We start from the raw sequence: 13,504 nt of genomic DNA on the forward strand, positions 1-13,504 counted from the left end.
AAACAATCACAGCCAAAAATTATATATTGGAGAACTAGTTTTCACATGGTAAACAAAATACATGACATAAAACAGTGGATTTTAGCTGAGATGTTAAAATCACAAAGGGTGTAAGAGAATTAAACATCCTTCTGGTACCCAAAGTTGCCAGATGAGCCTCTCAGGTAAGGGTATTCCACAATTGGGGAGCCATTCCTGAGAGGTCCTCTCTCTAGTGGCCATTGGAAACTTTGTTCATGAAACTGATGGTGGGTGGTGGTCCTTCATCAGTATTGCAGCCAGGGGGTTGGGCTCATCTCCCGCAGCCTCCGTGGTCCCAAAACTGATCTCTCCTCTCTCTCTCTTTCTCTCTCTCTCTCTCTCTCTCTCTCTCTCTCTCTCTCTCTCTCTCTCCCTCTCTCCCCCCTCTCATACTGTTATTTTTAAGAGGATAAACCTAGAAAGAACAAAATGTGATCTTGCATTTAACAGCACATACATAACCTGGACTCTTCCATGAAATTAAGTGTTTTAAATCACAACCCACTTTTGCTAGATTGTGCAAAATGATAGATAAAACATAAGGGAAGATTTCTGCCTCATTGTGTTTTGTCGGGCTTCACACTGCCGATTTGTTGCCGCGTGTTGCTCTTCGCAGGACAAACCTAAATAACATAATGGGGAGACATGGAGCTAAAATGCGATACCAATTATTTCACTGTGTGCGCTTGGCTGTTGGTGATGCTTTTTCCTAAGTAGAAGAAAATAGAATGGTACAGGCAATATATTTTATTTGGCAGTGTATTTGGTAAGACCACAACACTTGTTTAACCTGACAATGAGACTAGTGTGGGAAGTGCTTCAATTTAATGGATAACAAGAACAAAACTCCCTAAGTTTTCTGGGTTACAATCAACACATTAAAGAAAACAGCATGGTGCTGTGAGGGCAGTGATGGAAGATACAAGCTGCTCAGTATTTTTTCTTTTTATGGTTCCTAAACTGCGGATTGGTGCTCGCTACAGACATATATTGTGCTTGGTCTTATTCTCCTTTTCGTTCGTCCAGGCACTTTGGGGAAGATCTTGAATGTTTTTGGCATGAACTCCAGACAGGCCTCGCGGAACTTCTTGATCCTCCAACAATAGACGACAGGGTTGAACACGGATTTGAGGTAACTCAGGCACAACACACAAGTACTGGTGATGTAGAAAGAAGGGCTGTAGTAGAAATTTCTGCTAAACACCGACATCAGGCTGAACACCGTGTGCGGAAGCCAGCACAGAGAGAAGCCGACGAAAAGGATGAGGATAGTCGTGAAGGCCCTGGTCTTGAAGCTCATGTCGACGTTCATCTGGTGAGGCTTCTGCAGCCCGGTGAGGCCTAGTTTGCTCACCTGACTCAAGCAGACGCTCTCGGCGTGGTTGTGGATTCTGACGGTGTTGCGACGGACAGTGTTCAGGATGCAGAGGTAAGAGTACAGCATGATGCTGAACGGGACGAAGAAAGCAGTCACAAGGAGCATCACGGCGTAGGCTCGGTCTGCAGGGCATTCTGTGTAGCCCAGGACACACTGGGGAGCGCGGCTCGGGACTTCTACGAACATCCACCCAACCACTGAAGGGAAAGAGATGCAGAAGGAAAAGGCCCAAGAAACCGCAATCATGACTTTGGCACGCTGGGGGTTGAGTTTGTCTTGGCGCTGGACGATGATGAGGAATCGGTCGACGCTAATGATCAAGAGTATCGAGACCCCTTCCAAGACGAAGAACCAGTACAGCATGGCAGATATTCGGCAGAAGCGAGCCCCGAAGTTCCAGCTCACCGTCAGGATAGTGACGGCGGTGAAAGGCATGCAGAACAACGACAGCATGATATCCGAGAAAGCCAAGGTAGCTAAAAGCAGGTTGATCGCCGAACGCATGGCTGGTTTCTGGTAGACAATCAGGCAGACGACAGCATTGCCCAGAAATCCAACAGCAATCATGAATAGCATGATAATGGCCAACAGTATCCTGAGCGGGGTTGGGAGCACTGTGTAACTTGGGTCTGTGAGCCAGGTGCTTGCATTCAGAGCGACAACGAAGTCTGCAGGAGTCTGGTTGCATGCCATCACAGTGCAAAACGCCGGCATCCGAGATGCAAAACCCTCTTCCTGCTAACTCAATGGCGGCTGCCATTTTCCCATCTTATCGGCCATACAAACTCAAAGCAGGTGTTAGTCTGTGGCTAAGTCTGTCTGAAAAAATGTTTCTTCAGCTAGCATTGACAAAGCAGATTGCAGCAATTTTAGAGAAGCACGGGCTTCTGCAACACCCAAATAGAAGCGTGGCCATTATCAAGTGTGTATCTTCAGAGAGACGTGGCTCTGGAAAAGAAATATGGTGGTAACTCATCTATTGGTTTTTTAGTCATATGTCTACTTGATGGTTTCCTTTCCATCGAAAAAGTATGGGCAAGGTACTGAATACTCAGTATCCTACAACAAAGTGCCACTTCTTGGTTTACAACAGCTAGCTTCTATATTAAACTTACACTTAGATCTATTACTTTGGTAAGCCCACTTATTCAGTGACTGGGAAAACCTTGGAAACTGGTTGCCTGCCCATTTAATAGCTTCCTTCCAGCACGAACCTTAAAACCTTTTTGTTTATAGTATTTCTAAACGATCTTATTGGAATATTCGAATCAAAATTGCATGGACAAACATTAAGCAAAAGCAAGCTTCCGAGTTGTAATCTGCAAAATATTGGCACCTTGTGATTACCTCCACAGTGTGCCAATTATATTAGTTTCATTACTGCAGGATCAGGTTTCATGGCTGCCGACGGATACAGCGAACACATTCTGTACCAAAGGCCTGAATGCTGCTCTAATTGCTGATCCTGCTCTGTATTCAGAAGCCAGTCCCCTTGCTGGGACAGGACTTTATCTGATACAGGAATCAGCCTGCGAAAAATATATATGCTTAAAATAGCAGCATGAAGCAACCTAAGATGAAGAAGGGAGCATGTTTTGCTCTCTTTCATGTAGAGCAGCGGCTGGTGGCCTGTGACCAGCCAGATCTTTGCTGGAGTACAACTTCCTTTATTCCTGACCCTTGGCCATTCTGGCTGGGAGTCCAAAAACTTATGGAGAGCCACAAGTTCCTCACTCCTATTGTAGAGAATGGATTTCCTTCTCCCTTTCTCTGTATGTGAACAAAGCATGCACGTGAATTAAACACGCACATATAGCCCTAGGTGTAACAAATAAATACAAAATAAAAAAATTCCTTCCAGTAGCACCTTAAGGACCCCTGACCATTAGGTCGTCGTGGCCTACTCTGGGGTTGCGGCGCTCATCTCGCTTTATTGGCCAAGGGAGCCGGTGTACAGCTTCCGGGTCATGTGGCCAGCTTCTGGCGAACCAGAGCAGCGCAAGGAAACACCGTTTACCTTCCCGCTGGAGCAGTACCTATTTATCTACTTGCACTTAGACATGCTTTTGAACTGCTAGGTTGGCAGGAGCAGGGACTGAACAACGGAAGCTCACCCCGTTGCGGGGCTTCAAACCGCCGACCTTCTGATCAGCAAGCCCTAGGCTCTGTGGTTTAACCCACAGCACCACCCGCGTCCCATAGTAGCACCTTAGAGACCAACTAAATTTGTTATTGGTATGCATGCATCAGGTATCTGAAGAAGTGTGCATGCACACGAAAGCTCATAGCAATAACAAACTTAGTTGTTCTCTAAGGTGCTACTGGAAGGAATTTTTTCATTTTGTTTCGACTATGGTAGACCAACACGGTGACCTACCTGTCAATAAATACAAACCAACTGAAACACCTATACACATAACTGTATTGCGGCCGCTCAAGTAATGCAGTCTATTCAGTAATGCAATTCGGAACTTCAGAAATCGGAAGTAACAAAAGCAGGAAAAAGTGCCTTGGAACAGCAGTGTTCCCTTCGGCAGAACCATCAGCTCAGCAATAACAAGATGTTCTTTTTCTGCACAATGTTCTCTCCACAAGCAGCAAACAAGCAGCTCCCGTTGTCTCCTAGGCATGAGTAAGTTCTCTTGTAGGGTCCGAGGCTGCCTTAAAGTATGTTTGCTCCAAATCCCTTGTCCCCGCCCCCGCCCCCGCCCCCCCAATATTGCTCTGCTACGATTAAGAAGTTAACACACACACACAAATGCAACTCATATGTAGCCCCCGGCTTCCAACACTGCAGGGGGGGCAGTGGCGTAGCGTGGGGGGTGCAGGGGGGCCCGGCCGCACCGGGCGCAACATCTGGGGGTTAGGGTTAGGGGGCGCAAATCCACGGGTTAGGGGGCGCAAATCCATGGGTTAGGGGGCACAAATTACTTGCCTTGCCCCGGGTGCTGACAACCCATGCTACGCCACTGGGGGGGGTGATGGTCAGTGCATTCACCTGCAGCTTTGGGCTTGCTCAGGTGGGTTGATTCCATCCAGGAGTGAGGACCTTTGGTCCTCCAGAGGTTGCTGAACCACAACTCCCATCATCCCTAGCCACTGGCCACGCTTTTGAGGGCTGATAGCTGCTGAAGTTCAGCAACTGCTGGAGGGCAAAGGTGCCCAGCTCCTGATTCAGCAAAATAATCAGGGGTCAACTGATTCTTGCCTTCCTCCACAGGCAGATTTGAGGAATGTTGAGCTAGCCCTTTAGAACAACCGCTGAGTCTGGGTCCTGCTTCCTGCAGTTCTTGTTCAGTGTTCACTCTCCCCTCCATGTGCTGTCAGCCTCGTAAAACTTGCCTAATGCAGCAACCATGCGCAGTGGCTGGGTGCAGCTGTGGAGTTAGAAGCCAGACCCAAAGATGCAATGAGCTACATCTGGCCTGCAGGCTAGCTGTTCACCATCTGCAATATCAAGGAGGGATAAATTTCCTGTGCATTTCTTTTTTTTTGGTTTAGCTCCCTACCGTCAACCTCCTGAGGTATCAGAACATTAACTCTTGGATCTGGACCCACGATCTAAAGTAGTTGTGAAATAAATATAAAATATAGTGGTACCTCAGGTTACATACGCTTCAGGTTACATACGCTTCAGGTTACAGACTCCACTAACCCAAAAATAGTACCTCAGGTTAAGAACTTTGCTTCAGGATGAGAACAGAAATCGTGCTCCAGCGGTGTGGCAGCAGCAGGAGGCCCCAATAGCTAAAGTGGTGTTTCAGGTTAAGAACAGTTTCAGGTTAAGAACGGACCTCCGGAACGAATTAAGTACTTAACCCGAGGTACCACTGTAAAGCTTGTTCACATCATCATCATTATACCTCACCATCTGATTTGTTCTTCCAGAAGTTTGCTTTAATTTATTCCCAACAAAAGATACATTGGTTTCCCCCCATTAAATATTTCCCTGAGTTTGCTCTGAAGAAATAATAATAATAATAATAATAATAATAATAATAATAATAATAATAATTGAGAAAGAAGTTTCAAAAAGGATGTAGTGGAACAACCTACCCCCTGATCTGTTGTCATTATAACCCGCTGCCTGTCAGGCCTGGTAGTGAAAAATTGCCCCATTTTTTTAAAAAAAAGAAATTGACACGACAGAGATACATGGGAAATATTTAAATGAGCCACTTAACCTGACAGTTCCAAATGCTTCCCGTTGAAACGAAGCATTGGTCTTTAAATAAATGTGCTTTGTTAAATGTTGGACAAAAGCAAGGCTTCCAACTTGAACCTTGCGATAAGGGCTATCTCTGATCAATGAACTGTCGCAGCAAGGTAGCTCTTTGTGAATGGCACAGAGCTGTGCATGCCATTCTCCCTCACGCAAGGCTTCAGCAGGGCTCCATTAGCCGGTTGACTCGGATCTCGTCAGGCAAGGAAACAGCATTCATATCCGTCTAGGTGTCACCATGGCAATCCCTCACTTGAAAAGGAGACACGACCTCGGTGGTAAATTAGCGAGCGATCCATCGTAACCAAGGGAGAATAGCACATATTTGAAGCAAACTGACAACTTGGGGAGGAATTACAAAACAAAGCTGGGGGAGGAGAAGCACCCTAAAGTAGAAGTGCGACTGGGCTGGATGAGACCAGAACACTTCCAGAAACAAGGACCAGCCAGGCAAGGGTGGGTCTCACAATCATAGGCTTATTTAAGTGGGTGGCTTCCCACAATGAGAAGTTTACCTGCAATGTTCAATGTGCAATCAGTTATAGTTCAGTAGGAATGAATCTGCCCTATGTTCTTGCATAATAATAATAAAGTGGTACCTCAGGTTAAGAACTTAATTAATTCTGGAGGTCCGTTCTTAACCTGAAAGTGTTCTTAACTTGAGGTACCACTTTAGCTAATGGGGCCTCCCACTGCTGCCACGCGATTTATGTTCTCATCCTGAAGCAAAGTTCTTAACCCGAGGTACTATTTCTGGGTTAGCTGAGTCTGTAACCTGAAGCGTCTGTAACCTGAAGAGTCTGTTACCCGAGGTACCCCCATAATAATAATAATTTTATTATTTACACCCCACCCATCTGTCCAACGTTCTTGCATTATTGTTATTATTCAAGTGTAGGATGAGCTCCTGACACATCTGACCCTACACTGGGCAAAAGTTAGCATAGGAAAATTTACTCTTATGGTCTCATCTGAAAATGAGAAGCTTCTGGTTGCAAGATAAGGGTTTGTGCCCCTTTGTGCCCAGGCAGCTTCCAGTGATATTATTATTATTATTATTATTATTATTATTATTATTATTATTATTATTATTTTCTATCCTGCCCTGCTGGCTGGGTTTCCCCAGCCACTCTGGGTGGCTCCCAACAGATTAAAAACAGAATAAAACATCAAACATTAAAAACTTCCCTAAACAGGGCTACCTTCAGATGTCTTCTAAAAGTCGGATAGTCATTTATTTCCTTGACATCTGAGGGTATTCCACAGGGCAGGCGCCACTACCGTGAAGGCCCTCTGCCTGCTTCCCTGTAACCTCACTTCTCACAGGGAGGGAACTGCCAGAAGGCCTTCAGAGCTGGACCTCAGTGTCCAGGCTGAATGATGGGGGTGGAGACGCTCCCTCAGGTATACTGGGCTGAGGCCATTTAGGGCTTTGAAGGTCAGCACCAACACTTTGAATTGTGATCGGAAATGTACCGGGAGCCAATGTAGGTCTTTCAAGACCGGTGTTATATGGTCCCAGCAGCCACTCCCAGTCACCAGTCTAGCTGCCACATTCTGGATTAGTTGCAGTTTCCGGGTCACTTTCATAGGTAGCCCCACATAAAGCGCATTGCAGTAGTCCAAGCAGGAGATAAGTAGAGCATGCTAGAGACTGAGATGTACTTCATGAAAGGGTCATTTTTGGAAAGTTGTAGAGGAGGTGGGCTGTCATGGTGATAACTAGTGCCAGATTTGCAAGGCTTCCCTGAGAAATGCTAAGCTGGTGCATTGGACTACATGTCTGCCCATCCTTAGGAAACAGAAGCTGACTGGACTGTAGGTTTTTGGAGAGAGAGGCTGAGGGCATGCCAGAACTACACCACACCCTCTAATGACAATTCCCGGGAATTTATAGGAGAAAGAACAACTGTTAAACTGGCCTAAGTCTGAAGGACAGATTTACCCAAATACTGTGCAGGATCTTGGTGGAATCACTGGCGCAGTGAGTTAAGACGCCAGCCTGCTTGGTTCAGCTGGGTTGCTAGGCTAAGGAAGTCAAGGATTTAGTTTTTTAACTAAAGGCATTTTAAGAGATGACGCCGAGGTGGAAGATGTTTTAGAGAGATCCACTTCAAACAGGAGTAGGAAACAGCTGTTCCATCTGTTATTGCCCCAGAGAGGCTCAGATGTTTTGTAAAAATATTAGGAACTTGGGGCAGCAGAAAGGGAGAAAAAAGCAAAGTTATGAGCACCGAAAATGGAAAGGTTTCAAAACTCTGGAAATCTGGTCAATAAATAGACAGGACACACTAAAATATGAAATAAACAGAAAGACAAAAACATCAAACTGCTGCATTATTATTATGAGGCAATTCTCCTGAGATTTAAGAACCTGTATGTTATATAAACTTGAGGGAAAGTGTGTTCAGTAAAGAGTGTACCAGTTATTGGGGGCGGGGGGGGGGAGAGGTAACTGCTTAACCCAGGGGTTCCCAACTTGGCGCCCACACAGAACTCCTGTGGCATTCATGAAAGGTCTCAGTAAATTTCCCCTCAAAAATCCCTCATCCATTTGAGGCTTACCTCTCTCCACAGTCTATTTCCCAGTAATCATTCTCTTCTCGGTTAGGCTCCAACCTTTGAAGTGAACTCCAGTGGGGTAAAAAGTGCCTCATCAAACAGAGAGCGAGCCTCGAAGCCGTGGGTAAGTTAGGAAGACTCAGAACTTCTGACCTACACATTCCTTTCACTCTCAAAATTTATTCCTCTTCAGTTTGGCTCAGGAAGCATTACTAACAGCAAACAGCACTATTAAGGAAAGCTAATTTGAGAAAACACAGAAATATCTCTGTGTCCAGAATAATAAATAGCAAGGTATTGTGTGGTCACTTATTTTTCTATGTTACAAAATTTTCAGCTTTTTTAAAAAAAAACTTTTCCTAATTGCATATGTATTAGAATCAGATTCACGGTATAGAAAGAACTGGAAGGGACCACGACGGTCATCAAGTCCAACCCCCTAAAATACAGAAATATTTTGACAATGTGAGCTTGAACGCATGACCCTGAGATTCAGAGTCTCATGCTCCACTGACTGAGCTACTATGTCTATGTGTTGTGTCCCCCCCTTTTGCTCTTTGTCATCTTATACTGTATGTCACGTTTATGACGCCAAAAGGTTTTGTTCGATCTCCTTAGAAATATTATTTATAATAAAATAAAAGGATTCCTGGCCTCGTTTCATAGGTAATTGGGAGAGACCTGCATTTAGGAGAAACGGGCTCTTCTGTCATCATGGATGCTTAAGCTGCGATTCCTGCATTGCAAGGTCCCTTGAGGTTCCTTCTAACTCTACAATTCTATGATTCTAGGGCAATTTGGCTGTGAGATACCAGAGGTGAGTTATTTGCTCTGCAATGAAGCTGTACTGTACATCAGATGCCCAAAGTAAGAGCCAGCCAGACACACCGAGACAAATAGCTTCCTTTGGCAAACCGCCATGAAGACAACATGCAGTACAGCAATACACAACCATTAGCACCATACAGTGGTACCTCGGGTTATAGACGCTTCAGGTTACAGATGCTTTAGGTTACAGACTCTGCAAACCCAGAAACAGTACCTCGGGTTAAGAACTTTACTTCAGGATGAGAACAGAAATTGTGCTCTGGCGGTGTGGCGGCAGCGGGAGGCCCCATTAGCTATAGTGGTACCTCAGGTTAAGAACAGTTTCAGGTTAAGAACGGACCTCCGGAACGAATTAAGTTCTTAACCCGAGGTACCACGGTACTGAACAATCTTTTATGCACTTACTTCAAAGTCAGCATCTCAAGTTCACGCCCAGGTGCACAGGATCTTTTGAAACCGTGGATCAGGTGAGGTATAAACCAGGCACCAGACCAGAAGGCCGATTATCTAGTGCAGGCTTCCTCAACCTCGGCCCTCCAGATGTTTTTGGCCTACAACTCCCATGATCCTTAGCAAGCAGGACCAGTGGTCGGGGATGCTGGGAATTGTAGTCCCAAAACATCTGGAGGGCTGAGGTTGAGGAAGCCTAATCTAGTGCAAAATCCTGTTCTCACAGCAACCACCCAGATGCTTGCGGGAAACCCTCAGGCACGAGGTCCCTCTCCCATTCTGTGGTTTCCAGCAAGTGATATTCAGGAGCAATACTGCCTCCGACACTGAAGGCAGAGAGCACCCGTTGGAGCGATAGCCTTCCCTTTAGTAGTGATGCATGTCTGGAAGGTCCTTCTGTGACCCTGACTCACCTCCTCAATTAGGAATTCCTTCGGGAGGCGAACTGGGTCTGTTTTTGAGCCACGCTCCAGGTGGTGGTGGTGGTGGTGTGTGTGTGTGTGTGTGTGACCTTTCTGCGGACCACTGCCTTGCAGCAGAATGGCCTGGGAATGGTCTTGAATGAAGGAGACTCTGCCTCGCCAACTTAGAATCACAGAATTGCAGAGTTGCAAAAGGACCTTGAGGGTCTTTCTGGTCCAACCCCCTGCAATGCAGGAATCTCAACCAAAGCATCCATGACAGATGGCCATCCAACCTCTGCTTGAAAACTTCCAAGGAAGGAGAGAAAAACCACTGCAATAAAAAAACAGGGTTTCCCCACAAGGGACTGTTGACTTTCCAACTGAGCCATCATTTTAGCGAAGTTCCGGCTCTTATTAAATTTTTTGACCATATCCCTTCATAAGGACCCTGCATACAAGCCGTATTTCCTTACCAGCTTCGACTGTTTCTACGCTGCACATGCTGAAGTGCAATTTAAAAAAGAGAAAAGAAAAGATGAGGCAGAAAACTAAGTGCCGGCTAGTTACATAATACGTTTAGCTTCCTCTCCTGCACCTCGCTTACCGTAGCATTTTGCAGAGATCGGTGCAACACCCCGAATTAGTGGTGGTGGAGGAGGAGTATTTGGGAAAATCCTTATCAAGAGAGACAGGCTGCTGCCAAGAAAACCGGCAGGGTAGCGAAGCGCACCATCAGAGCTCCCAGACAGACCAAAGTGCTGCACCTTGGCGCTAGACAGCTACTGCAGGCAGCGCCATGCAAGCAGCCAGCCCGGGCTTCAGTTTCTTGCAGCACCGGGAAATGCACGGCTCCCTCCCCCTCTTTTCTGCTATGCAGGATGATCCCCGGTTGCTGAGAGTTTATTTCAGGCCAGATGAATATGCATAGTTAAAAGGTAGCAGGAGGTTTCTCCCCTCCCCGCAAACCCTTAAAAAAATAAAAATCCGGTAGCTCGCCCCTCCAGACAACGCGTGCGCGCATCCGAGCCACGTACCTCGTTTCCGCTGCAAGGAAGCAGGCAGCCGCGGAGAGGCGAGCGCCGCGCCCTGCCGGCTGCGCCCCCGAGACGGCGACCCCGGCGCGCTCCATCCAGCGCGCACTCTGCGCTCCCGCCGAGCGCCCATCCGCGCCCAAGCGGCTCCAGGGCTCGGAGGCGGCCGAGGACGACGAAGGGGAAACGGCCCCCTCTAGAGGCGCTCCCCCCGCGGTCCACAACCGACAAGCGAGGGCCCGCTCTTTTTCGGAAACGAAAATAGACACGTCTTTATACCGCTAACCATTCCCATCCCCAGCGGCTATTGTTGTTGTTGTTTAGTCGTGTCCGACTCTTTGTGACCCCATGGACCAGAGCACGCCAGGCACCTCTGTCCTCCACTGCCTCCCGCAGTTTGGTCAAACTCATGCTGGTAGCTTCCAGAACACTGTCCAGCCATCTCGTCCTCTGTCGCCCCCTTCTCCTTCTGCCCTCCATCTTTCCCAGCATCAGGGTCTTTTCCAGGGAGTCTTCTCTTCTCATGAGGTGGCCAAAGTATTGGAGCCTCAGCTTCAGGATCTGCCCTTCCAGTGAGGACTCAGGGCTGATTTCCTTCAGAATTGAGAGGTTTGGTCTTCTTGCAGTCCATGGGACTCTCAAGAGTCTCCTCCAGCACCATAATTCAAAAGCATCAATTCTTCGGCGATCAGCCTTCTTTATGGTCCAGCTCTCACTTCCATACATCACTACTGGGAAAACCATAGCTTTAACTATACAGACATCATCATCATCATCATCATCATCATCATCATTATTATTAATAATAATGAACAAGATGAAGCAAGCTTCTTTTCTCCAGCTCCGCAGGATCAGACTCGAACCAATGGCTTCAAGTTACCAGAAAGGAGATTCCGACTAAATCTCAAGAAGAACTTTCTGACTGTAAATCAGAACTGTTCCACAATGGACGGCATTCCCTCAAGAACTGGTGGGCTCTGCTTCATTGGAAGTGCTAAGGCTGGATGCTTTAGTTGAGATTTCTGCATTGCAGGGGGTTGGACTAGATGACCCTGGGACCCAGTTCTCTCTTGTAGCTCCTAGAAGTTGTCAGCATGCCATAGTGGCCACATCATGGGAAACGGCTTTGACTGGCCAGCTAAACCTGCATGTGAAGGTAGGCTCCAGTGGATTGAATAGAGGAGATCAATAGTGGGTCCAACAGTCAAGAAGGTGCTTTGGGGCTTGTTCACCTGGGAAGGTAGCCCATCTAGGAGAAGGAAAACTCTGATCCTAAACCTCCACTGCCTTGTGGGATATCTTTGGGAGATGAAAAGGCTAAGGAGTGAACCCTACACAAATCCAGAGTGCAGTCCCCAAGACGGCTGGATGGTGCTTTGTACACCTTCCTTCTGGCAACTCCGGCAACTAAGCTGGTGCCAAACATACTGTTCTGCTTTCATTTGGACCATTTCAGCGAGGTCTTGTCTGGGTAGCAGCAGCCCAGGACTTCCATAGTGTGCCCAAGTTTGCATCCCAGGGGGATCACTTCAACAGTTTGACTCCACAGATGGATGCCTTTTCACACCCACCCACAACATAATTGAAGGACTGGCATCCTGCACTCATAGAATCCTAGAATGGTAGGGCTAGAAGGGATCCCAAGGGTTATATAGTCTAACTTCCTGCAATGCATAAATCTTTTGTGCGACGTGAAGCTCAAACCCACGAGGTGAGATTAAGAGCCTCCTGATCTACCAACAGAGTTATCAGTCAAGAGAAAACTATGTGGCTCCTATGGAACATTTCCCCATTTCCCTCTCCCTCTCCTTATCACCAACCGATAAATAAAAAGCAATGAAGTGAGCAAATGGAACTAAAGACAACAAAAACTACATCTGCAGAACATTTAGAGCCACTCCCAAAACACACAGAGTAAGGAGCTTACATCTGTATGTAAACTGTAATTGTGCCACTTTCTTCTTGACATTACCATCTTCATAAAGCATAATAGATTGCTAATTATCCACTGGAATGAAAGTCAAGCTTCAAGAGCAGCTTAGGTGGGGAAGAATGGTCCACAAGGGAGAGAGGGAAAACATCTCATCACAAGAATCAAAGTCAGGAAGGCAGGGCCATGATTCAAGAGATGCCTGTTTATAAAACATTTTGGAGCATTTATTCATGATGTTTGCATAAAAGGGACCCTGACAACAGAGATCTTTAAGAAGCTTTCTTCAAAATGAAGAAATAAGATTGATCAGGAACATATATCCTAAGAGTGAACATTCATTTTTTAAAGGGCAACCCAGAGGTGATTTGACAACCACCATATATGAAAGGGCAATGTATCTGCAAATATTTTGGGGTCCTCCAATAGTCAGATCCAAATTATTCATGGAAGACAATCATACTGAGTTATGAGTGATCACCAAGGGAGGTCAGTAGTCATGGTGACTCTAATTATTATTGCTTAAACATTAAAGCAATAATAATTAGAGTCACCATGACTACTGACCTCCTTCTTTGGTGATCACTCATAACCGAGTAAGATTTTCTTCCATGAACAGTCTTAACAGTGAGTCCGGACGTAACTGTGGAGGCCACAGTGGGGACATCGGTTTCCAGG

General features: G+C 46.4%; 1 protein-coding gene across 5 annotated transcripts; it reads right to left on the bottom strand.

Moving 5' to 3' along the window:
• Window positions 1–411: 411 nt before the first annotated feature.
• Window positions 412–11,023, bottom strand: GPR45 (G protein-coupled receptor 45). Of its 5 annotated transcripts, none has more exons than XM_081907461.1 (2): window positions 10,900–11,023; window positions 412–2,347 (listed from the first exon to the last, which is right to left on the bottom strand). In XM_081907461.1, the coding sequence occupies exon 2, from the start codon at window positions 2,111–2,113 to the stop codon at window positions 977–979; it is 1,137 nt and encodes a 378-aa protein (XP_081763587.1). In that variant the 5' UTR covers window positions 2,114–2,347; window positions 10,900–11,023; the 3' UTR covers window positions 412–976. The 5 variants fall into 5 exon arrangements, with proteins under 5 accessions (XP_081763587.1, XP_081763588.1, XP_081763591.1 ...); XM_081907462.1 differs by lacking the exon at window positions 10,900–11,023 and adding an exon at window positions 10,470–10,635; XM_081907465.1 differs by lacking the exon at window positions 10,900–11,023 and adding an exon at window positions 9,875–9,892.
• Window positions 11,024–13,504: the final 2,481 nt, after the last annotated feature.

This window comes from Podarcis melisellensis, assembly GCF_964234715.1.
Source record: "Podarcis melisellensis genome assembly, chromosome: 4".
Taxonomy (NCBI): Eukaryota; Metazoa; Chordata; class Lepidosauria; order Squamata; family Lacertidae; genus Podarcis; species Podarcis melisellensis.

Coding starts and splice junctions, on each gene's coding strand:
- GPR45 (XM_081907461.1), bottom strand. CDS start 2,113: ATGCCGGCGTTTTGCACTGTGATGGCATGCAACCAGACTCCTGCAGAC.